At 42.8% G+C, this 25386-nt stretch overlaps 1 protein-coding gene across 1 annotated transcript; it reads right to left on the reverse strand.

The window, feature by feature from the left end:
- On the reverse strand, positions 1 to 25142 carry niban2b (niban apoptosis regulator 2b). The gene is made up of 14 exons (XM_085367762.1): positions 24916 to 25142; positions 13952 to 14082; positions 13588 to 13716; positions 13394 to 13499; positions 12510 to 12677; positions 9747 to 9862; positions 8990 to 9094; positions 7151 to 7313; positions 4800 to 4987; positions 4520 to 4675; positions 3234 to 3347; positions 1975 to 2082; positions 1722 to 1833; positions 1 to 1091 (listed from the first exon to the last, which is right to left on the reverse strand). The coding sequence occupies exons 1-14, from the start codon at positions 24968 to 24970 to the stop codon at positions 454 to 456; spliced, it is 2289 nt and encodes a 762-aa protein (XP_085223888.1). The 5' UTR covers positions 24971 to 25142; the 3' UTR covers positions 1 to 453.
- Between the last annotated feature and the right edge of the window lie 244 nt (positions 25143 to 25386).

Raw genomic sequence — 25386 nt, forward strand, 5'->3', positions numbered from 1 at the left:
ACTTCAATCTAAAAATGAAAAAGTGTGGAAATGATAGAAAATGATGTAAAATGACAGTTAATAAAATCTTTCTTGTTACTGATGTAAAACGGTGCCGTTCCCACCACCACAAAACAAACTCGTGCCGACATGGACACGATCGTCTGCACTCAGGATTCATTCTTTTGTCACACGTTCTTTAAGCTGCTCATCACTCAGTGACAGTTTAATGCTTACAGTTTGAATCACGCAGTTAGAAAAGTCCGATTGAAGGTCAAACCACAGAAAACATCCAGCTTCTTGAAGGCACCTCGATCCTGGCGCTCTTGCAGCTTGTCACATTTATACACAGCACACAGACGGTGCTCATGTTTCTACCAGGTGAAGACAAAGTTTGGGTTGTTGTGGTTAAAAAAGGTATTTAGTGTCTTAAACTTGGTATAAACGGGAAAAGCAAAAAGAAGCGGGCAGGATTCACTTTAGTCGCTGGGCTCCTGCAGCGACGCTCGTCTCCTGAATCTCAGACTCCTTTTGTGCTGCTGCAGCAGGAGGCAGGAGTAAAACCTCCGACTCCTCCTGCTTGGATGATGGCTGCTCTTCTGCCACAGCCTGACTTTCCTCTCCCTCTCCAGCAGACTCGGTCGCCTGGAATTCCTCTTTCTGCTGCTCCTCGGGTTCGTTGTCGTCTTCTGGCTTTCCTGTGGAGGCTTTGAGACTTGCAAATCCATTCTGGTCACACAAAGGTTTGTTTTCAGAGTTCTCCTCCCCAGCTCCATTCTCTTTCCGCCCCTCTCCATCTTCCTCTAGTATGTCTTCAACACCAGGCACCTCCAGGCACGACTCGCTAGGCAGGACAGCGGTGCCGTCCGTCTGGATCAAGGACACCACCTGCTTCACTCTTTTCTTCTTCCGGGACGTCACACTTTCCACCTCACCATTGTACTCGGCATCATTCTCTGCCCCATCCACCTCCTCCTGGTCGCCTCCGTACTGTCCCGCCCAGTCGATGGAGGGATTATCTCCAAGCAGATGCAGGTTGGGGTCACTGTTGCTCAGAACAATACTGTCCCTGTACAGATTGTGTCTCCTTTGGACTGCCGCCTCCTTTACAGCTGCAGACAGAGAGAAAAGGGTTCAAATGTGGATTCTCACAATAAGTTCAATGACTTATGTTGTGTGCACAGAGTACAGCGGGGAACAATATGAATGATGCTGATCTCCCGGGTTAAATGGATCCAAGATGCCACTTTTATATCATATTTAATCTGAATATCTTATCACAGTGAAAGCAGCTGTGACCACTACACGGAGACGTTTGTTAAACACTAAATGCTTCTTTAGAATTTGATACCAGCATCTGTGTTGCATCACTTTGATCTGTTGCACAATTCAAGGCCGATTTTTCATAATGTACCAAATGTAGGAATCAGAGGAATTAGTGGATGACCCGTCTGGACTCGAGGACCTTTCTGGGGAACTGTGTCGTTTGAATACTTGCAGAGTGTGCTTTGGCTTTCTCTGGGTGACAGGATATTTTGCTTTGAAACCTTTTTGTCTTGATCAACATTCATCATGTCCTGTCTGATTTGTTACTTTGTGAGTCCATGCAGGCTTTCCTCTTAATGGTACCCATTGCACTGCCTGCAATGTTGCCTCCTGGTAGTATAATAAGGCCCTCAGTTCTGACTGCTTTCACTCTGTCTTTCTTCATCGATACAGATATACCACCAAAGAAGACTGACCCATTATAATGTCCTTCATGACTGACTGCAGCACAACCTCTTCAAAGATGTTTTCTACCAGGATGAAGTGGGAAAAGTCCTCGAAGATGAGCTCCTCAAAGCGTGGCAACTCCTGGTGTTTCAAAGAAGAATGAAACCAAGAACAAACAACAATGAACCAGTCACAATGCTTTTCTTTGTTACAGAAACAAAAAGCTAAATGTGCATTATTAATTTTCCAGGTTCTGGGGAAGAGAGAAGGTGATGTACTCACAGATACAAAGCAAGGGTTGAGCTGCTTTAGAATGTAGGGGATGAAGATCTGCAAGAGAGCCTCGCGGAAGAAACACTTCCTCACTGTGCTGCTGTCATAGTCAAACTTCTGAACCACAGGAAAGAAGGAAAAGGACAGCTTTACTGTGTGTGTGTGTGTGTGTGTGTGTGTGTGTGTGTGTGTGTGTGTGTGTGTGTGTGTGTGTGTGTGTGTGTGTCTGATGGCAACTATAAGCTGTAACTTCATTTTGAACAAATGCAGTATATGTGGAAAGCATTCACAACGCTATGATGTGAATGCTTTGACAGGAGCTTCCATGTGGTACAGAGGAAGGTTGTTGGCCCTTTCTTGGATGTCTGCCACTGTGATGGTTACTGGTCCCAGTTCAGGGAGGTTGCTGTGGTCTGCTCTTAGACCCAATAGGCACCGAGCACTGCCGTTATGTGTTGCGTCCTTCTCCCATATGCTCTTCCAGTATTGCTCCATCTCCAGTCTTCCTCCCCCTTGCTGAAGCATTTTTGCAGCAGAAATTGTTGACCTTCTGGATGGTTCTTCTCTCTCCACGGGGCAGCGACGGAGCTCAGAGAGACCATCAGGTTCGTGGTGACCTCCCTGACTAAGGCACTTCTACCCTGATAGCTCAACAGGCCACGAGTTCCTGCCCCAAAGTGGAGGAGTTCAAGTATCTTGGAGTCTTGTACACGAGTAATGGGTGAAGGGAGCGGGAGATCGACAGATGGATTGGTGCTGCGGCTGCACTGATGTGGATACTGTACCGGTCTGTGAAGAGAGAGCTGAGTGTAAAAGCCAAGCTCTCAATTTACCGGTCGATCTACGTCCCTACCCTCACCTATGGTCACCAGCTGTGGGTAGTGACCGAAAGAACGAGATCGCGGAAAGAAACGGCCGAAATGAGCTTCCTCCGAAGGGTGGCTGGCCTCTCCCTTAGAGATAGGGGAGTTCAGCCATCCAGGAGGGGCTCAGAGTAGAGCCGCTGCTCCTCCACATCGAAGGGAGCCAGCTGAGGTGGTTCAGTCATCTGACAAGGATGGATCCTGGGTGAGGTGTTCTGGGCCCGGCCCAGGATAAGCAGAGGAAGATGGATGGATTAATATGCTCACACTCTATATGGATGTTGTAAAGTGGAGCGAATCCAACCACCAACCTTCAAATCTACCACCCCAGTCCTCCTCTTCCATGTGTTTCTGGTTTAGGAGAAAATGGTGATCTAACAGGTTTTTACTGATCACGTGTTTTACCTTGATAACTCTGTCCTGGCAGCGCTGGATAGTCTTACAGAGATCCTCACCGCCCTGAGACTCCAGACTCTGGTGAAGGATCTGCTCAAATGTATAAACAGCATTGTCCATTTGCTGTAAACAGACACAGATGGGGACACTATCACGAGTGCATTCAAATGTATCAGTATATTTTATAATAGCTTGACTTTGATAATTATCACATAAATATGATATGAAAGAAGATCTATTAACTGATCCAAAACTTGATGCTCCATGATGTGCCTCCACCTAGTCATACTTCCCCTTCTAAGCAAATACACTTTCATTCAGAAGTGCTGCCTTCCTGCAGTCCTGTTGTGTTCATGGTACTCAATTCCTCTGCAAACTGAGCAGCAACTATTCAAGTTTAATTTATTCTTACAACACTGAGAGTAGAGAGATGCTCACACAAAATTAAAGCAGACATAAGCAGTGTAACGTTGACCTCAGAAAAGGAGGCAGGAAATGTTTCGAGTTCAAACACGGACAGTGAGACTAACAAACCACAAAGTATTTCATATTCAATAATAACTCAACTATTCTCTTTAGAAATAAAACTTTCTGATCTCATCCTGACAAATTTACAGCAATCAGTGAACATCTCAATTCTAAGAGATGAAGGCGACAACATAATGTACTTTGTATGTGATTTAATACACAGGAATGGAGGATATTTGCATAAGAGATGTTTAAATCCAGACGGGAGCATTTCTTTGTGGTGTTTTATGTTTTAGTGTCTGCTAGTGTTCTAAGCTTCTTCAGAGCACACATCAGTGATTCTAATGCATTCGCCTTTTCATGGAAGTCAGCTGATATGAGTTTGTGTGTTACTTGTTTCTCGAGTCATTGTTTTCCTTCCAACTGCATTCTGTTCTGGGTTAGTGAAGGTGAATCATTTGTTTCACTATATTCATTTTGATTTACGTTGCCTGTATTTGTTACACATTCAGGGATCTGAGAACGGTCAAGTTCCTAATACAGCGGGGAGTTTGTTTTTCAAAGTGTGTGATGTTTATTTACCAGTAAGTGCTGATTGTAACCTCCTCCCTCTCCTCCGTTTATATCATTTGTAACGTGTTGTTTCATTAGAAAATGTAATAAAATGAAATTTTCAACAAATAAAATGCAGATCTTTAAAAATACATTTGATCAGAAAACCATTCGTACAGTAAATTACGATTGTAATCAATACATCACTTAGACCTCCAGCAATATGTTAAAGCTGCACTGCTTTGAAAAGCCAGCTGCCAGTAAGCGATCATCACCTCTCTCATGAGGATCTGGACCCTCTGGATGAACACCGAGGGGCTCGAGATGTCAAATCTCTGATCCAGACCTTCCAGACTCAGCTGCATCACCTTTTCATAGCAGCTGCACATCTTCACTGGATGGAAGGCAAGCATTGAGATCTTCTCCATGTGCTGAGGAAGAGGAATAGATTACAAGCACTGAATGTCACTAAATGTTTCTGAGTTCAATGGAGGCAGAGGGAGTATCTCCTTTACTGAATTCCCCTCTCTAGGAGGACCTCCTCTACGTGCTCACCTGTGCCACCATCTCCTTAGTGCCCTCATTCAGGACGTTTTTGCTCATGTCCACCAGCTCTCGGAAGAAAACCTCGCGGACCTCGAAGAACCCTCGGCTGGTGGGCTCCAGCAGGGCCTCTAGGATGGAGCTGATGTAGGGCTGAATGCTCACCTTCAGCAGCTTCTCTGCTTTAGGAAGAACCACGGCTGCAAAACAAGAGAAAAGCAGGCTTGCAGTTTCAGGCAGACGTCTGGGATCGTTATGTCAAATTAGAAATGTGACAACCTGTAAATAAAGCCTCCAGTTGTTCAGTTATACATCAGTAATTTGTCTGCTAGCAGTGCATCTACCTTCCTGTGTGTCACCTAAACAGAGTAACTAACACCTCCACTCACAAGCTTCTATCAGTCACTTCAGTACGTACAGAACGTGGGGAGAAGGCATTTTCTTACAATGCTGAACTGAAGGGTTTTAAACAAATCCTAAGGACAACGGAGGAAGCATCAGGGCTGCTCCTGTTCATGTTTTATTGTTACTGTCTTTTATTTTATTTTTTTTCCAGTTAATTAGTTGTTATATGAATTATAATGACTACAGTATGTTTATCAAGCTGTAGTTTTGTGAGGATATTTAAAACAGGTTGCTGCTCAAAATGAGACTGTCTCAATGAGGTTTACCTACATAAATAAAGGTGAAATAAAATAAATACATTTAAAAGAGTTAATCCAAAATGCTGCAGCAAGAGTCCTGACAGGGACTAGAAAGAGAGAGCAGATTTCTCCTGTTTTGGCTTCCTGTTAAATCCAGAATTCAAAATCCTGCTCCTCACATACAAGGTCTTAAATAATCAGGCCCCATCTTATCTTAATGACCTTGTAGTACCATATCACCCTATTAGAGCACTTCGCTCTCGCTCTGCAGGCCTACTTGTTGTTCCTAGAGTATTTAAAAGTAGAATGGGAGGCAGAGCCTTCAGTTTTCAGGCCCCTCTTCTGTGGAACCAGCTTCCAGTTTGGATTCAGGAGACAGACACTATCTCTACTTTCAAGATTAGGCTTCAAACTTTCCTTTTTGCTAAAGCATATAGTTAGGGCTGGACCAGGTGACCCTGAATCCTCCCTTAGTTATGCTGCAGTAGACGTAGGCTGACGGGGGATTCCCATGATGCACTGAGTTTTTCCTTTCCAGTCACCTTTCTCACTCACTGTGTATTAACAGACCTCTCTGCATTGAATCATATCTGTTATTAATCTCTGTCTCTCTTCCACAGCATGTCTTTATCCTGTCTTCCTTCTCTCACCCCAACCAATCACAGCAGATGGCCCCGCCCCTCCCTGAGCCTGGTTCTGCTGGAGGTTTCTTCCTGTTAAAAGGGAGTTTTTCCTTCCCACTGTCGCAAAAGTGCTTGTCCATAGGTTTTGTCTGATTGTTGAGGTGAATGTTGCGATTTGGAGATATTAAAAATAAAGCTGAATTAAACTGAGTTAATTGGCTGGAAACAAGTAGAAGCACACGTAGATTAGATTAGTTAATTTATGTTGCATGTAGCACCTTGGTTCCTGGAGGAACGTTGTTTCGCCTCACTGTGTACTGTTAAACTGTATATGGTTGAAGTGACAATAAAGCCAACTTGACTTGAGATATCATACAATTTAAAAAGTTACCCTTCAGTAACTTTGTTTGGTTTAATGTCTCCTATCTGCAGCTGAAACTTTCTGAAACTGTCTCCCTGCTTTCCACAGGTCGACAGTGATGTTAAAATATCAAACTGTGAGATATTGCTATATTTTTATTATCTTTTTTTTTTTTAAACCAAGACAATGTAACATCTACATATCTCCATCCATCTCCACACACACGTTATGTATTTTTACAAATATGTAACAGTAAGTTAGTTGCTGATTTGGCCTTTTTGTTAGTTTGTCTGGTTTCCTTGTGCTTGCTGGACGTCTCTCTGGCTACTCTCTCTCTCACAGCTACATTTAGAACCAATCATCTAACTGCATGGATGATTGGCATCATCATTCCTTTGTTCCTTTGTTCCAAAGCAGGTAAACTATAGGTTTCATAGGTTTATACACAAGCATTCTCACTGATACTCTTGCCATGGTGCAGTTTTAGAAACAAGCAATAAACGTTCCTATTAAGATATGAATCCACATTTACAGCTAAAACTGAACCCACAGTAAGAATTTTAAGCCCTGTAGATATTTAGAACAACACTGCTTTAACATTTACAGTTATTATTACGACTTCTACTTCCATGAGTATTCTATCGATGACGGGCTTGTAACTAACCAAAGATGAAAAATGCTCTGAGAAATGTGCTGCTAGTATCTGAATGAGGAGAAGTGTTGCTCTTATCCAACCTCTGATCTTGTTGGTCACGTGTTCCTTGGATGTGATGATCTGGTCCACGTCTGTTCGTATGGAGGCCTCTAAAGAAGAGCGGTTAGCCTCACACTTCTGCAACACTGCTTCATACTGCGTCTGGCACTGCGCCTGCACCAGGCTGTACACAGCATCACTGATCTACAAACACAAAACACACAGCTGATGTTGCCAAACTCACACCTGTGCAGTACATCGTCTGTTTAAGTGTCACATAGTAGCCTAAATGGTTTGGAAAATGCATGCAGTGAATATATTTGTATATCTGCGTAACAGACTATTGAGTTTACAGGTGAATTTGCAAGCAGTTGGGCTGTACCTGCTGGAGAGGTCCTGTGGAACTACAGACCTTTGAAGAAATGTAGATCAGCTTTTTTTCTGTTGCACTCACATTACTAAAATAAGCTCCAAGCTTATACATACACTACCAGTCACAAGTTAGAACACCCTAATCTTTCCAGTTATTTACTGCAATTCAAGTCATTCAGTCCAATGAACAGCTTGAAATGGTACAAAGGTGAGGGTGAACTGCCAGAGGATAAACAAAGGTGCAGTTACTCAAAACTGAAAAATAATGTACATTTCAGAATCATACAAAAAGCCTTTTTCAGGGACAACAAGGGTTAACAGGTTAAATCTGTTCTGCAGCAATGCAGGTTGATCAAGCCTTGAAAGCTGCTGCTACTAATTCCTGCAGCTGTTCCAACTTTCTGGATTACTCCCCCCTCTGCCTGCATAGAAGCAGTGCTGAACACACCGTGGTGCCATACGCTCGTCAGCTGCGGCAAGAAAGCCTTTGATAAGATGTCAGAATAAGACAAACAGGTCTGTCTGGGCCATGAAACATCAACACTGGACTACTGAAGACTGGACGAAGGTAAGATGGACTAATGAATCAAAGCTTGAAATCTTCGGCTCATCACGTCTTTGTGCGCTGTCGAGTAGGTGAAAGGACGGATCCACAGTGTGAGGCATCAACTGTCAAACATGGAGCAGGAAGTGTGATGGGCTGTTTGCTGGATCCAGGGTCGGTGACTCGTACAGAGTGAGAGGCTCCCTGAACCAAAACAGCTACCACAGCACTCCATGCAGGACCCTCTGGTGTGCAGTTGGTCAGGGGTTCATCCTACAGCAGGATAATGACCCAAACGTAAGTCCAAGCTGTGCCAGAACTACCTCAGGAACAAAGAACAAGATGGTGAGCTTGGAAACATGGAGTGTGCAGCACAGTCTGCAGACTTAAAGCCCATCCAGCTGGTTTGAACTTGACAGAAGAGGGAAAGCAAAGCAGCGACAAGGTCCACATTCATGGGGAATATTTGATTTCTATTGTAGAATGACTGGCACAGGTTTGTTCAGCTGCTCTATCTGCCAAAGGTGCTACTTTGGTGAGTCAAAGGTTAGAATACATTTTAGTCTATAAACTGATTCAATGATTTCTTTTTTTAACTCCACGTGCTTATTTGTACTACGCTATTGTTTATTTCAGAGTGCAATCAGACAATCAACTGCATAACTTTCAATGACAAACTGGACAAATTGGGGTGTTCTAAAACTTTTGACTGGTAGTGTACATCTGAATGAATCACACAACACCTTTGTCATTAAAGTTCCTGTTATTCTGGCAAAATAGCACCATGTTTGAAACAAAAGTGCTAAAAAGACCCTGAAAAGTTCCAGAAGAACAAGGAGCATTTCAAACAGGTGATGTCAACATTTACAAGTCCCCCAATCACTGGTGCAGTATCCACCAAACTTGCAGGTTAACACTTATTTTGCTAAAGACTGAGTCTAATAATCCCAGAGTAGTTCCTCACCAGTATCCAGTTCCTTTGTCTCTCATGGAGTTTGCCTTTGAGGCGGGGGGAGATGAGGTCTCTCAGCTCCGAGAGGAGGCCCTCCATCACCAGGTTAGACAAGATCTACAAGGAAAACGATTCCCACATACAAATAAGAGGACCACGAGCGCTCTGCATTTTTACAGTCGCTCGTGTGATCGTCATGGTAACCTCTCTCTGTACGTTTTCCATGTTGCCACATGTAAGGAAGCAGAACATAACAGAGGGACTCACACAGGCCATGTGAGATGAACTACAGCGCGTGCAATTAAGTTTTCTTCCACAGAAGACAACGTAAGGTGGTTATGCTTCCATCAAACCAAGTCTGTTATCACATAATTAATAATATTACATTTTATTTGTGGGCGCCTTTTTAAAGCATAATCAGACAAACAGAATGATTTAAAAACACAGCATTAGACAATAACTTAATTTAAATGACATAAATGTGATTTGGGTTTGAAGAAGCATCTAGAAAAACCTGTTCAGCACTGAAGCATGCACAGCAGGGCCTGACTACGATGCAACATGTGCATAAAGCATTTAATCTTCTGACCATCAGAGGTGTTTGGTGAAAACTTTGAATAACCTCGTGTCGCAATTCAATGAAAAATCAGGTTGAGGGAGGACATCAAGTTTACATTTCATGACACAGCACCTGATTCATCCCAGCTTCCAACCCCCCCCCCCCCAAAGTCCGATTGAGGCCACAGAAGAACATTTCTGCCAACGCTACCTGTGACGGTGCACCACACATCATTTCCCAGGTGCCATACTGGCCTTGAGCTTGACGGTAGAGTCGCACTGCATTAGTGAAGGCTGGTGTCTGAACTTTTTTCTCATCTGACAAACCTGGAATTGAAGAAGCAGCCGTCAGTGAACTTTTAACTGATAACTGCAGGTCTTCTATCAGAGAAATGATGAAGGTAAAACAGGAGGGAAAGCAGGGCTGATGACAGAATGCAGCATCGTGAGATTAAGGAGACTCTTTTAAATAATCGAGTTTTCTCTCCTTCAGATGGTACCAGGCGATTTCAAACAAGAACAAAAGTGGAACAAATCTGTTTCACCACAATTAATTAGACTTTTTATACTTTGATCATCAATCACACAACTCCTACAATGATCCACGCTTCATTTGAATGTAAATATAAACTAATGGATGGATAAATTACAGTTAACTGTTTTTAGTTGTTCGCCTCCACCAACCAATCAAGCTGCAGTTTAAACACATAACACACAAACAGTGTCATCATTTTATCCTGCTGAAGAAAACACTGCGAGCTGGTGAATGAACAGATGACTTATTAAACTGGGGGTCGGTCGGGTGCAGGAGCCCAGATGACTTTTTACAATGAATGAATTTTGTTGGCTTCATATTCAGTGTTTTACACGAGAAATGTGAGTAAAAATGATCAGATTTCATAACTGTGTCTGAACAACATCTAGGATATATCTGCAAGTTAGTTTTACTACATAATTAAAACTAATGTATGTACCTTGGTAAGGTAATTGTTTTGCCATGTAATTATAGGTTAGTTGTGTAAGGACACTGCTCAGCTTTTAATTTGTATCAGAGGGATTCATTTTTAATTTTAAGATAACAGGAGTTTTTGGCCATGCAATCCATAAAGAGGAAAACGTGGGGAGAGGGCTTGTATGACACGCGGCAGAGGTCATCAAGAGGTACAAGCTACCTCGGAGTACACTCGTCAGGCCACCACAGATGGATCGCCAAATCTGACTGGAACAAAAGTCGGGCTGCTCAGAAGAATCCAGGGCAGGTTGAAAGAGGACAACCCTGAGCAGAGGTTGGTTTTTTACACTGCATAATCCACCAGGAAGCCCTGTGCAAGTCTGTGCTGCACCTCGATCACGCAGTGAAGCCAGTTGTAAAATGCACTTTAGAGTGAGGGGACCAAGCATCCAGATGATGTCACAGAGGATGCTGGTGTTGTTTGGCTCCACGTATGTGTGTGAACAGACAAAGCAGCACCCACAGATCCCAGCTGAGTGATGAACACCTCAGATCTGTTCTTGCCACAACAAAACTAACCGGAGATTCTGATTCACTGACAAAAAAGTGTGATCTTAATGTTTATGTTTGATATGCATGCATCTGGTGCTGGCCCGTCACATTTTAAAAGTCAATGTGGCCTCTGAGCCACCCCTGCTCTAAACTCAGATGAAACACAGGTTCTTGTACTTGGCCTTCAAAATTGTAGAAATGCAGCATCTATCCAGATTCTCACTCTGCATGGTCTTACTTTGGCCTCCAGTGAGACTGAGGGTTCGTGGAGTCATGTTTGCCCTTCAGTCTGCATATCTGTCTCTAAAGTTAGAAATATCCTGTCTCAGAGTGACGCTGAAAAACTAGTTCATGCATTCATTACTTCCAGGCTGCACGACTGTGATTCATTATTATCAGGAAGTCCTAAAAACTCCCTGAAAAGCCTTCAGCTGATCCAAAATGCTGCAGCAAGAGTCCTGACAGGGACTAGAAAGAGAGAGCAGATTATTCTGAAAAGACAAAACAAAACAAAAACCTTATCATAGAAGTGTATTATCCCAGCAGAGCACTGTACTGTCAGGCTGCTGGTTTACTTGTGGCACCTATGGTGCTTAAAAGTGCAAAGAGAGGCAGAGCCTTCAGCTTCCTCAGACTCAGGAGACAGACGCCCCCTGCTGTGATTGGGAAGGACAAACGTTTAACAGCAGAGTGCAGATCCAATCGTGCTGTTGTATTGTAGTCTTGACCTTACAATATAAACTGCCTTCAGGCAACTGTTGTAGTGATTTGGCACCGTTATTTATTTATAAATAAAATGTCAAAAAATTACAGACAAAAGCAAAAATGTTCTGAATCACATTTAGTGTTAAATTTAAATTATCTCAGGATATTTGTTTTAGTTTCACTTCTGATGGTTGTAAGCACGACGTCAATTAGATGTGCATAAAAACGAGTGTGTGTGTGTGTGTGTGTGTGTGTGTGTGTGAGAGAGACAGTACGAGGACTAAACTGTGTCACAGGGTATTTAATGAAAACAACTTCATTTCGTTCACTGTAGTCAGACTATCTGGGACTTTATGGCCCGTACGTAGTTACTGCTATAGCTCCGGTCAGGAGCTGACATCTTTATTGGCAAGTCTCAATCACAGCAACAGACTTAAGAGTCAGTAAAGCAGAGAAGGAAAAGAGAGCAGGAGCACAGAAGACAGAAAAGCAACGTGCAGATCTAGTTTTTGTTTACAGCACAGAGAAGAATCCAGAGCTCTGACAAACATGAATGAAACTGAAAGTAGCAGCTCTTCGTTTGCAGCCTGTCTAACGTGTGCCTTCCTCCTGCTTTGCATAGATTCCTCTAGTTTGTTATTCATTCTCTCTGTCCTACTATTATAGTTTTACACCACGCACAGCTGGTGTGGAGCACCCACCATTTCGTTGTACACGCACAATGACAATAAAGGGTTATTCTATCATTACATTAGCATGACTCACCATTGTTGGAGTGTCTGACACAGTCTTGGAGTACCATATACCACTTCTGCTGCTCTTTCTCTGTCGTCACACAGAAATAGTAGTGGCGGGCATAAGGGTGCCACATTATCAGAGGGTACGGAGTGGCACACTTTAGAAAGGGGGAACTTCCCACCTTGGCTTTAACACCTAAAAATAAAACCGTTGCATTAATAATACACTGAAAACCTCACTGAAGTTTCTCTGTAGAGTTAAAGGGTAACAAAAAGACTTCATGTTGTCCGTGCTCACTGATGGTGTGCAAACATTTCTGATTTTGCAGTCAACATTTCCTTTTCTTGAGTACAGCAACATTCAGAAACACTGTGGCTGCCAGTGCAACCCCCCCCCCAGCCTCCAAGAAGACACATCTGCAGTTTCAGTGTTAAACTCCTGCATCCTCGCTCTCCAGTTTCCTCATTAACAAATTTGCGTGTGCTTTACCCCATCAGCCTTTTACAGCTAAGACAATGGCAGCTCTCAACTAACAGCTAAGAGAAATGTTGGTCTGCTTCACCACAGAGAGAGCTCAGTGCCTTCAGCAACAACATTCAACCAGTAAGGCTGAAGTCCTGGAACCTGTTGTTGGATGCACACTATCCACCCCAGCTTCACCCCGCTGTGGTCTTTACTGAACAACAGGGGTCAGGATCGTGCAGCTTATATCTACCATAGAGGCAGGGTACACCCTGGACAGGGCTCTCACAGTCACACGTTCACAGTGACCAGTTAAGCTGACCCCACTGACTGCATGTCTTAAGTTGCCACAATAAATCATTGCATTTGATGAACTGAGTTTCCTGTTGATTCGAGTTTTCCCCTTCCTACTGTAATAAGTACACTCTCCTTACCTACCCGCTCCTCACCTGGCAAGCTGTTGCTGATCAGATTCAGGTATTGCTCCATAGATGTCAGGACTTTATACCCGGCACAGCTGATGGTTCCTTTGGGATGGAGGAGTCTGTCATGGGACTGTGGTGAAGCCAAGGAAGAACAGAGTCGATGTATTAGACAGTGAGTAAAACTTGCTCATGTACAGAGAACACTGCACCCGTCTCACCGCCTTGCTGTCGTAGTACTTGACGTCATGGGAGTCTGGGATGGAAAGGAAGTGGTTCCTCCATTTCTTGTTTTCCTCCAAGTACTGGAAGAGGGAGCCTGAAAAAATGGCCTTGTTCTCCAGAGGAATCTGTGACACCGAAACCGAAGAGAAACCTTTGAGTCATTAAAGTCTCTCTCTGACCATTCAGAGCCAAGAGGACTCACTATGGTCATAATCCAAATGATTAACAGACATAGCTCGCTAATCTGTGAGCAGCATCGGTGTGACACTCAAAACAATGAGCCACGTGGGACATCCTTACTGCAACGATCACTCGCTGGTGTTTGGAATAAAAGCAGAGCTTTCAGAGAGGATTTTGTACCTTGCGGTGAAGCAGCTGAGGTTGCAGGGTTCCTCCTCCCTCTACGTCAAAGCGAACTTTGTTGAACAGAGCTACCGCGTACTGCTGCTCATACAAACGCCCAAACTCAGCAATCACCTTTCCGGTCCGAGCTGCAAACACAAACACAAACACACGACACACACACGATACAATTAAATCTGCACAAATGTTTCATGATGAAAGAAAAGAAAAAACCTGAATTTGGGTTACAAAACAAATTAAAAGGGCCTGTCTTTCTTTACAAGCTCTACTGTTAACAACGACACTTATTTCTCTTTGGTTCTTATTTACAGCAAAGCAGTTTACCAAATTATCATAATCTAACCAGAAGCTCAGGATTAAAATGACATTTTCTTTAAAAATGACCAACATCTAAAGAAAATGAAATGACAAAGAGGCCTGTCTTATCGCACACAGCCTGGATCTTACTGCTCAGTCTAATGTCTTGGCCCCGGCCCACAGACAGTGGAACCATTCCTGTCTTTCTTCTGGACCTTGTTAGTTTCTTCAGGCCGAGTTGTTCCTGCGTTCTTGCCTTACTGGTGCTGCCTTCTTTAAAAACAGTCACAGCTTTCTCTCCAGCTAACCTTGTTTCCTTATATAGAGAAATTGGGGCGTGGCAGTATGCAGATAGACTACAAGATGTAAGCACAAGCCTGTGGATTTGGAGGCAAACTGACTAACATGTGCACAGTGGTAAGAACAAACTGGCCGACATGCACGTGTCATGAGTCTAACGGTGAAATTGATTATTTTTTTTGCACATGATGAGAACATCTCCACACACACAGGTAAATGAAGCCCACGCTTCTGTTGTATGATCAGTCACACAGATGGTCTCACTGTCAGGTTCAAACAAAGCGGCCTGAGGCTGAATTAAACTCATCCTCTGGCCTTTATTACTGGAACAGGAATTCAGCCCGCTGAAGGCGACTGGCCTCCTTTTATACTCGACCTGCCTCAGGTGAGCATCTGGAACGGCCAAAAACAAAACGTCTGAAGAAAGCAGCACCAAACCAAAGAAGAAACTTTTACATGTATACAAACTCTTTCAGATAATAAATAATTATTCACATACTATATGTATTCATTCACCTCTCATTCTGCCATCCATCCGTCCCAGCCACCACCCCAACTCCCACCCACAAGCCTGAATCACCGTCCCCACCTGGGTGGGGGCAGATAAACTGGGCTGGACCAGTGTGAATGGCTAAACATCTGAATTTTGGGGTGTCCAACTCATTTTACACACACATGCGGCCCAGATTCCAGTCTCACGTTAAAACTGTGCAGCGTCTTCACCGCTGCTGCCTTTCTGTTTGAAACTGGGGGCTGTGTGGGCTTAACGCCGTCACCTTTTATTCAGATGCTGCTTGTATTGCAGGTCTGTTTTCAGTGGATGCAACACTCTGGTCTAACATATCGGCACGCTGCAAAGCTGTGCATTAAAGGAAGCATAGAAGTAAACACTGCGTCAAGACTTTTTTATTATTGAATTATTCAAAATTCTCAATGTATTGCAGCCCTAGAAGGGTTAACACAAACCATTTATACCCTGGAGTGGTTAGGAGTCATAGCTAATGTCACAATGCAGAGCAGCCAAGAGGCTTTGACTGTTGGCATTATATGAATAACATTGAATTTAAGTAACATATTGAAGTTGTAGCTGCAGTCAAAACTGCAACGGTTCCTGTAAACATCTGTGTCACTGTTTTTCACATAAACTATGAATATCAATGACTGCGGCGGCGGCTGGACACAGATACTGCAGGAGTTACAGATGACATGGCTGAATTAGTCCCAGATGAATGGACCACCAGCACCAACGTCATGTCATGCAAGACACGACAATCCTATCACGATTGAAGAGAGTACCTCTGACAAGGAAAATGATTTACTGCCTGTAAATAATGAGAGCACTGCTTTACACTGGTGTGCATAAATAAGCTCATCACTGTACACTGACAGTGATGAGCTCCCATCAACACCAGAAAGACACACGCAGGATGCCAGCGATGACCAAACCTAAAACGACTAATGCCACATCCTTATCTTAAACGCATTTACAAAGTCACTCGTTGTTTGTATTTCTCTAACAAAGCTGGACAGTATTTTTCTGTCTACGTCTTCATTGTGTGATAAATACAAAGAAAGGGAGGAACCGTCGGCCACCTTTTCTGGTCCTGCTCTCGCGAGTTTCTGGGAAGAAATATTTAATATATAAAACCTGATCTATGACGGCATACTTGCAGTGCTGGGCACATTCAGATAGCGTTAATGTTCTGACTCAGTGAAATCATTAATGACTTGGAGATCTGCAGAGAGGAGTGGGACAAAATCCACCCTGAGATGTGTGCAAAACTTTTGGCCAACTACAAGACAAGTCTGACCTCTGGTATTGGCAAAACCTATGTTGGCACCTAGTACTAAAGCACGTTTTCAAAGGGGTCAAATACTTATTTCCTTCATTAAAATGCAAATTAATGTGTAAATTGAAGTGCGTTTTTTGTTATGGTTCCGTCTCTCACGGTTCAAATAAACCCACCATTGAAACTATGAACTGAACATTTCTTTGTTATTGGGCAAACTTGCAGAATCAGCAGGGGCTCAAGGAATTTGAACCGTATAACTTTCCTCAAGGTTTAGAAGTGCGAATACGGGAATTTTGAATAAACTTTCACGAGGCACATTTGTAAACTTGGACACTCTTGTTTGATGAGAACGCCTGGTTGGCAATCTCTGACCCAACTTATTCCAAAGGTTTTCTACTGGGTTAAGAATCCACACCAAAGTCACTCACTCATGTCGTCATGGAGTTTGTGCAGCAGCGCACAGCCATGTTGGAACAGAAAGGGCCCATCATCAAACTAGTTCCACTGGGAGCATGAAATTGTTTAAAATGTTTTGCTATGCTGAAGCGATACAAGTTCCTTTCAGTGAAACTAAGTAGCAACTCCTCACAAACAGCCCCCCTCCAAACGTTACACTTGGCACAGTGCAGTTAGACAAGTACTGTTCCCCCGGCAACCGCTAAACCTAGACTCGTCCATCAAGTTGCCAGACGGAGAAGTTAGACTCCTCACTCCAGAGAAATGTCGCCACTGCTCCAGAGTCCAGTGGAAGCTGCTTTACAATTTGGATGAAGCTCATAGGCCAAAGTTGGCGACCTCCACGCAGCAGATTTAGAGTGTAAAGACCCTTTAATGTTACACAGAAAGCCCCAGAAAACACAAGCAGCAAGTACTTGGAGACGATTAACAATGAATGATCATCTCGCTCCCCCCTTAAAAAACCAAAAACAAACAGTTTTGCATTTCATTGTTTTCTATGTTCTTTATAGATTTTTATTTTAAATCACATTTTACAAAGTTTCTGTTCTGGTATCATAGAGATCCTTTTCTGCAGTCACATGAGTCACATGATCCGAGAAAGGCCCCTTCATCATCACTAAAGGTTCAGGTTCATCTGATCCAGCCAAAACTATACGTTACCAGTAGCGCAACTGGAAAACAAACATAACCCTGGAGATGCCCTCCTGGAGGGAGAGCGCAGGCCTATTTAAACCATCCCGACGCCTCTACCCTGGTGTAAGCCAATCAAATTAACTACCATCACTGAACCTCTGCAGGGGGTAACCCTACTGAGTATACAAAAAGGGGAGTGGCCATAACAAAATGACGTGCTCTACTCCCTGAGCGACAGCCGTCCCAGACACAGAGTCTGTTTGCTGGTTCCACAGAACAAAGCTGAAGGCTCTGCCTTCCACTCCACTTTTAAACAGCCCAGGAGCCACAATTAAGCACGTAGTCTGAGAACCAAGTACGGTACTGGAACAGTCTTTGAAATCAGATGGGCTTCTTGCTGCAGCATGCTGGAGGCTTTTCAGGCAGTTTTTAGAACAGCTGGTTGAATGAAGAAAATATCCTGGCTGAGCTGGAAACCTGGAAAACATTTTCTTAATTACAAAAATATCGAAATACTCTCCTATACAGTGAAAGGTCAAAGTCAAATAAAAGAAGCCGTGTGCGATCTAAACTACAGAAACTGTACCTTTACTCTGTGTTCTTGGAAGGCTTTCTGACATTAACAGGAGACTGAAAGCGTTCATGCAGTGTTTTGGTTTGGTGTGTGTTCATGAGTGTTTGTGTGTGAGAGTGAACGAGTGAGGAGTTTGTGTCTGTAAGCCTGCGATGAAGAAAAGCGACAATATCAGCATTTTAAAGTTTGGCCTGAGCGCTGATGAAACATCTTTGTACTGCTGAAAACGAGTAATTATGATGGTTAATAATAATGTGTTACCTAACAAGCCTCAGGTCACTGGCTCAGAGTTTTACCAGCCCGTGTTTGTTGTTATCAACTCATGAAAAGCTTTTATTTTTATATTTTTAAATATTAACGCACTTTAATTAACACAATATTTTATATTATTTCACTTTCAATCTGAAAAATGTTATGAAAGCTTTTGGAAAAAGCTCCACCTGAGCTCAGCCTGTCAGACTTTTACACGTGACTGCTGAATACGTTTGTACTGCAGGTCTAGTTTAGTCACAAACGTGGGTGAATCGCTCGCATTTCCATGGTGACAATGGCGCACTATAGACCGCTGCAGTACACAAAGCGTCCAAGCAAAGAATTTGTGTCAATTAAATTAGTTGAATGGTTGCATCCCTAACACATTTATTGTCCAATTTGAACCAAAAGTGTGATAGAGTCCATCCCTGAACACATCTAACTGCAGTATTTGACATCACAGTAGCACCTGATGGCAACAGCAAAGTCTTTTTACATGTTAAGGAACAGTTTTGGTGGTTGGGATGAACAGCCTAAAATGTGGTCAAAAAAGCCTCCAAGAGAATGTCTCACTTTATGTTCAAAACTTTTCGCCAAAGGGCGCGACCCGGGCAGAATGGCGATTTATTGGCGTGCTTACTGGAGAAACTTTGCCAGTAAGCAGGAAACAGCTGTAACTCAAAGACACATTGTCCGATCCTCCCAACATTCTCCGGTGTGATGGGAATCCGTCCATGAACAGATGAAGCACCACATGGTGACGACAGGAAGCTGTCACCTACTGCTCCTTCCAGGTTGAGCACGTCCACCTCAGAAGCAGTCTGAATACACATCAGAACTTGATGATGCTGGCGTGCTCTGGTGGCTGGGGATTCGCCATGAAACAGGAAGCAGTTTGAGGGGTTTGGGAAGCTGGAAAAGTCATGAAATTTGGCAGAAACGTGCAGCGTGTTAAAGGCTCTCAGGTTGTATGGCTCTGGTCATTGAATATTACAAAATGGCTCTACGTTTCAACTGTGAAATCTTGCAGCTTATGTGATGTCTCAAGATGTACAAAACATCTCTTGGAGCTAAACGCCAAACCCAGAAGAAAGGCAGCTATTTTGAATTTAAAGTATAATTTTGACAGACTCCCCGGGACTTCATCAGATCAACATGACCTTTGATGAGTACAGTCTAAAGACCTTGGTGATGTTAAATTGTGAAGCTTTTGAATTTTCGTGAAATAATTCACCACAGGAGAAGATATCGCACATCTCAACTGAACATTGTTCAATCTGCCCCAGTGGCACGCTGAATCATCCAGTTAAGAAAACCTCAAAAAAGTCAAGTCCGTTCATCTGGATGTAGCATTTTCATGGGGAGAAACTTTTCATCACTCATCCAAGAAGTCACTTGTATATGTCAACTGAGAAAATGTTACGTCCAGATTCAACTTTTGGGAATCTCTCCCAGACTCCCAAATTCCTGATGGAAGACAGAGACTGGAGATATCTATGTGCCCATATTAGGTCGTGTTTATAGTTCCACCTACTGTCAAAAAGCTTCTAATCATGATCCAATCTATGCAACATTTTAATTGATGGTTCCACTCGATATGTAGCAGTATGTCATATAGTTAGTGGGTATTCTATATTGCCACCTAGTGGGCACAGAAGGTAAATGGTCAGTTGTAAACAGACCGTCTCTTATGTTAGCGCTTTTCTGCTCCAAGCACTCAAAGAGCAGTCAGTGAGGAAGTGATGTGATACTGAATCAGCCATGTGACTGTGTGACTCACCCTGCAGCACGCTGGCTGTTCCCAGGGTGCGAGGGCCTTTCATTGCTGCTTTAAATGTCATAATTTTGTTGGCGTCTGTCAAAACATGGATAGAAGGAGTTCTGTCGACTTCTTACTGGCCATGTCATATATTTCTATTGAGGAGAAGTTAACTTTGAAATAAGTCAAAGTCAAAGTCAACTTTATTGTCAATTCTGCCACATGTACAGGACATACAGAGAATAGAAACTTCGTTACTCTCAATCCCTAGATAAAATAGAAAATGAACATTTAAATATAAGAGTGATTAAAAATGCAAGTAAAATATTTTAAAGTAAAAAAAATTAAATAATATAAATACAATTTTACATATAACAAGAAAGCTATACAATATACAATATAAGGGTAAATGACATTGAGAATAAGTATTTCTCATTTTATCAGACCTGTTTAAAACAATCACCTGTGCGATCAGTTGGGTATTTGCTGAAGGTGAGAGGACCACATGTCACCAGGCAACAGGAAGATACAGGTTAGAGATTTCACAGAGCCAGGGACAAGGGGAGGGAGGGGGGGATTTCCTGTTTCACTCACTCATAGACAAAGCAAAGCTCTACATTCATCCGTGTAAAAACAAAGTCTTCATTAAGCAAAACACTGAAACACTGACTGTGACAACTGGAGCAAATAAACCCAACCAATAGTGTCCATTCTTCAGTCTTCTTGGTTTTAAACGAGACGCTCATTTTATCTTCAGTGTAGATACTGACCGGTACAGTTAGAGAGTTTTCACAAGTGAAGTGAAAATGAACGTTTGCGCTCTCTCTCAAACTCACTTTGACATACATATATGTGTAAATATTAAAAAAATGTCCCCTTCTCGCCCCTGCGGGCGGTTTATCAAGCTCGGGTCTTCTACCAGAGGCCTGCGCAGTATCTTAGCTGTTCCCAGGACTGCGCTCTTCTGGACAGAGATCTCCAATGTTGTTCCCGGGATCTGCTGGAGCCACTCGCCTAGCTTGGGAGTCACCGCACCGAGTGCTCCGATTACCACGGGGACCACCGTCACCTTCACATCTTCTCTGAGCCCTTGGTAATACTCCAGCTTCTCGTGTTCCTTCTTCCTGATGTTGTTGTCATTCACTATCGCTACATCAATCACTACGGCCGTTTTCTTCTGCTTGTCCAACACTACAATGTCCGGTTGGTTAGCCATCTGTATCTGGAAGCCCCACAGGACCTTAGGTCGGCCATTCTCCACCAGCCTAGGGGGCGTCTCCCATTTTCACCTCGGGACTTCCAGATTAAGGTTCGCCCATGCAGAAGTAGGTTGGAAGGCAATAACAGAGAAACCCAGGATTGGGTTTAGTCAATGAACTGAGGTGCGGGATAATCCATAATCTGGAGACTCTGCTCAGTGAAACTATGATTCTCCTGCTGCCTGGTTCTTCATGTGTCCATAACCCACCCCAGACAACCCACTCAGTCAACAATAGTTCAGTTTTCTCTAACTACAGTCTGTTAGCAGCTATGACATTCTCATTTTCACATGTCATAGTACCAATTAAGTGCTGACAACTCAATGCCCAATAATAACAGTCAGTATCTTCATGCATCCTGACTAAATGTTAAAACAAAGAGGCAACCAGGACACTAACTGATGAGTTTAATTTCTCTAATTGTTACAGTCCGTTTCAGTGTTTTGCTCACAAAAACCCCCAAAACACACAAGTAACTGGCCATATTCACACAGACTTTGTTTTTACATGCATGCTCACTCCAAAATATAAATGTAAATAATCTGTTACTAATCCAGTCTTGCTTTTAAACCGTGTGGTATCAGAGGCCACTCTCAGTTTTCAATAACAGGACTCAGCTTCTCAGCGTGCTAAAGTTTCCATCCAGCCACACAGAAACGTGTTTTTCATGCATTCCTCAAATTCCACATCTGATACGTGTACGTGCTACTCTGAGTTGTAATGACAGTGAAGGAAAAAATTATCTTTAGCCTCAATCATGGCATTCACTAAGTTTCCTGAGCTTTAGGTAATCCCTCTAAACTTTAAGCAGAAATCAAGCGTGGAGGTCAGTGTAAAATAGAAAGGTCACTGAATGTCTGTAGGTCTATACCAATGAGGTTCATCCCACATTTCAACTTCCTCCATTCTCTGTAGATTCTATTTGTATTATAGCCAAATCCAAGTCTAGTATTACTCAAATTTTCTTTGGCCTTTCTGGGAATCTGTGGCCAAAACTTGCAATTAATTCTTCAGACGAGTCATCAAACCTCAAATCATTTTTTAGTAAAAAGAAAAGAGAAGACTTTAAAAACAAAAACAAACCTGTGGAAGCGAGCATTGTCAGCTTCATACACACGAAAACTGTGAAGCTGGATTTTACAGTGCTTAAAGTTAAAATGTATTAAATCTGTTCAGCGCCATCTTCTTCCAGTACACAGTGTTACATCACTGGGTTGGTTGGTTTCGGTCATTACCAGTTAGGTAACATAAACTAATGTAACCGACCCAATAGCTCAGCGGAAGGAAAATTAAAGATTCATTTAAGGGGCTTACTTTGCTGCAACATTTTCATATTAAGACCAAGGACATACTGTCCACTTTCACTCTCTCTTAACCAGTAAGTGTTGTTGTTGTGTAGCTAGTTGCACTGATACGGGAAAATCCCCCTGTTGGCTGTAACATTCAGGTTTGTAAAGCACTTTAGAAATGAGAAAAGTGTGGAGAAGGGCCTGTTTGAGTTAGCTGACAAGTGGTTCACCCACATGCTGGAGTCAGAAACTCCACGTTTTCCTGGTCTGTGATGCTGTAAACAGTTTACCGATCAGGAATCCCATCAGTACGTCTGCAGGGAAAATAGGTCGTGTGTGCGCAACGGGGAGGAAACAAAAACCCCAAGACAGTCCAAGGAAGAGGCGCCACACTTTTTTCACGTCAGTGTTTAAAAGTTTAACTTTAATCTGTCAGAAAAACAAAAACAACTCATTCCTTTCATTGGATTTATATGTCAAACTGAAACTCAATGTTTTTAAAGTAAACATCTCAAGTCAAACTCAGCTAAATAAGATGTATAAGAAATGTGCCTTGACTCTGTCTTCTATATTTTTAAATATCAAAGCAATTTAATTAAGACTTTATATTATTTCTCCTTCAATCTGAAAAATGTTACGACAACCTTGAAATAAATATGGTCTAGTACACCCCACGCCCCCCTTTAGTTGCAGCCCTGTTTGCTGCAGGTATGCTTCGATGTAAAATATCTTCAGCAAACGATATAATTGAAACATGTATCAGACTAGGTTAACAGTTCATCTGCATATTTAAATACTTCTGGAGGATTACTGGTTGGAGCAGCGACAAAGTTTGTTTTTCTTCATGTCACAGTTTGTTGGTGCTTTGATGAAAGACTCCCACCAGCTTTTTCCCAGTAAAGGTTTTAATTGTGGTGACAGGAACAGACGCTCACCTGAGACTGAACATGAACAGTGCATCCTTCATTTGAACATCAATGTCACTGTTGCAGCCAAAGTCAGTACAAAGTGAAACCCTTTAATGGGTTTTTAGTTTAAGTCTCATTATATTGGTTCAGTTATTAGTTTATATCAACTAATTAAAGTCTATCAGCAGCAACCAACCAGCCAACCAAACGTTACTTAGATGTAATGTTCTGTACTGACAGGAGATGGCGCTAAACACGTTTCTAAAACTTTAAATCGAGCTTCACAGACAGAGTTACATCTATGTAGGGCTCCATGACGTCAATTAGTCATTATACATGATGTGTTTCATGTCCATTTTAATCCAGTACTAGAAAACTGAGCCCAAATATCTACCTTCATGTGCGGTCTTCTTTATTTTATGTACGTTGCTTCATTTTCTAAATGGAAAAAAAGATAAAGAGCCTAGAAACCCAAACCCCGTACAGGTCACTGGTCTATCAGGTCAGGACTGGTCAGGACTAACCCTACAAAAATATGTGTGTCAGTTGTTTTGAAAATTAAACATCCCAACAACTAAGCAATGAAACAGTAACATGAACACTTTTTGTGAGTGTAATAAAAGTCACTGAAGTTCCTGAAATTTGGCCCAGTTCAGGAGAAATTGTAACAACACCCCACCCACCACCACCAAAAGTTACAACATACTTGTGGATTCTTCTGTCAGCTGTAATCCTCACAAATAAAGAGAACTGAGGTGAAACAAGCCAAAAATAAGGAATTGCTAAACCTGAACTTTCCACTCCTAACACACAAACTGCAAAGTCAGAGTCCAACGGAACCTTCCGTCCAGTCTCGGGCAGAAGATGAGTGGAACATCAGGAGGTCATCAGTGATGCCTTTTATATGAGACACATCTGTGTGGACCAGGCACGAGTACTGTGACACTTAAGTCCAATAGATACTGTACACGAGTGTGCTTCTGAAAAATGTCAGCAGCTAAGCTTATTCGCTTCAGACTCGACAGCAAAGACTCCATATTAGAGAAAACCTGATAGGCTGTGACATGTCCGAGGCAGGGCCACTGACGATCAGCAGAACTTTATCTGCTGCACTCCCCATTTGTAACAAACTTTAACGGGTCACATCATTTCCTATTACGTTTCCAGTTTTTCCTTCTCTTTTGGTGTCGTGGAAGCGCTTCAGTACGACAAAGAACAAACCCGAACCCTAAAGACAGAGCTGTTTGGTCCAGCTAAGGAAAGAGAGCGGTGCGGTGCCCAACGCGCTACGTGGATATTTGTGGTTTATCAACGAAGCAGATAAAAAGCCCGTTTAGTTAGTAAACAAAGAGGTGCTGGACTCACGCTGACACTGTGGCAAAATGGAAAACACGCCAAACCAGCACTCATCAAACTAATCACCCGCGGCGCTCCTTACCTGTGATAATCTCCCGCTTGCCTTCATCCAGGTGACTAGAAATCACATCCCCCATGATCAGTGAAGCGTCCCACGCGAACGCTGCGTCAGACCGACAACTACTTTTTAAGACAAACAATAAAGTCTATAGAGACGTGTCTCCTGCCACAGCAGCCCTGTCCGCTCATGAAATGACTGCAGCGTCAGTAATAACGGGTGGTACCAAACACTCAAGTCGAAGCTGTCGAAAGGAAGTTCAAACTGTGTAAGAACTGTGCGTTTTTCTCTCGGACAGACACACCCTCCTAAGTAGGAGGAGAACTTCTGCCGTGCAGCCACGTTACGTTAAAGTCTCGTTGGGAAACAGCAGACCCAGCGCTGTGGGACAGGGAAGGTTATTATAGAGCAGCTGGACAATGGAGACGAAGTCAAAGCAGTAAAAAAGAAGATACAATGGCAAGAGAGAGAGAGTTGGTCACACAGGTTTAAATA

The sequence above is a fragment of the Diplotaxodon limnothrissa genome, linkage group LG12 (genome assembly GCF_057381915.1).
Source record: "Diplotaxodon limnothrissa isolate DT_005_m linkage group LG12, D_limnothrissa_male_GT1.1, whole genome shotgun sequence".
NCBI lineage: Eukaryota > Metazoa > Chordata > Actinopteri > Cichliformes > Cichlidae > Diplotaxodon > Diplotaxodon limnothrissa.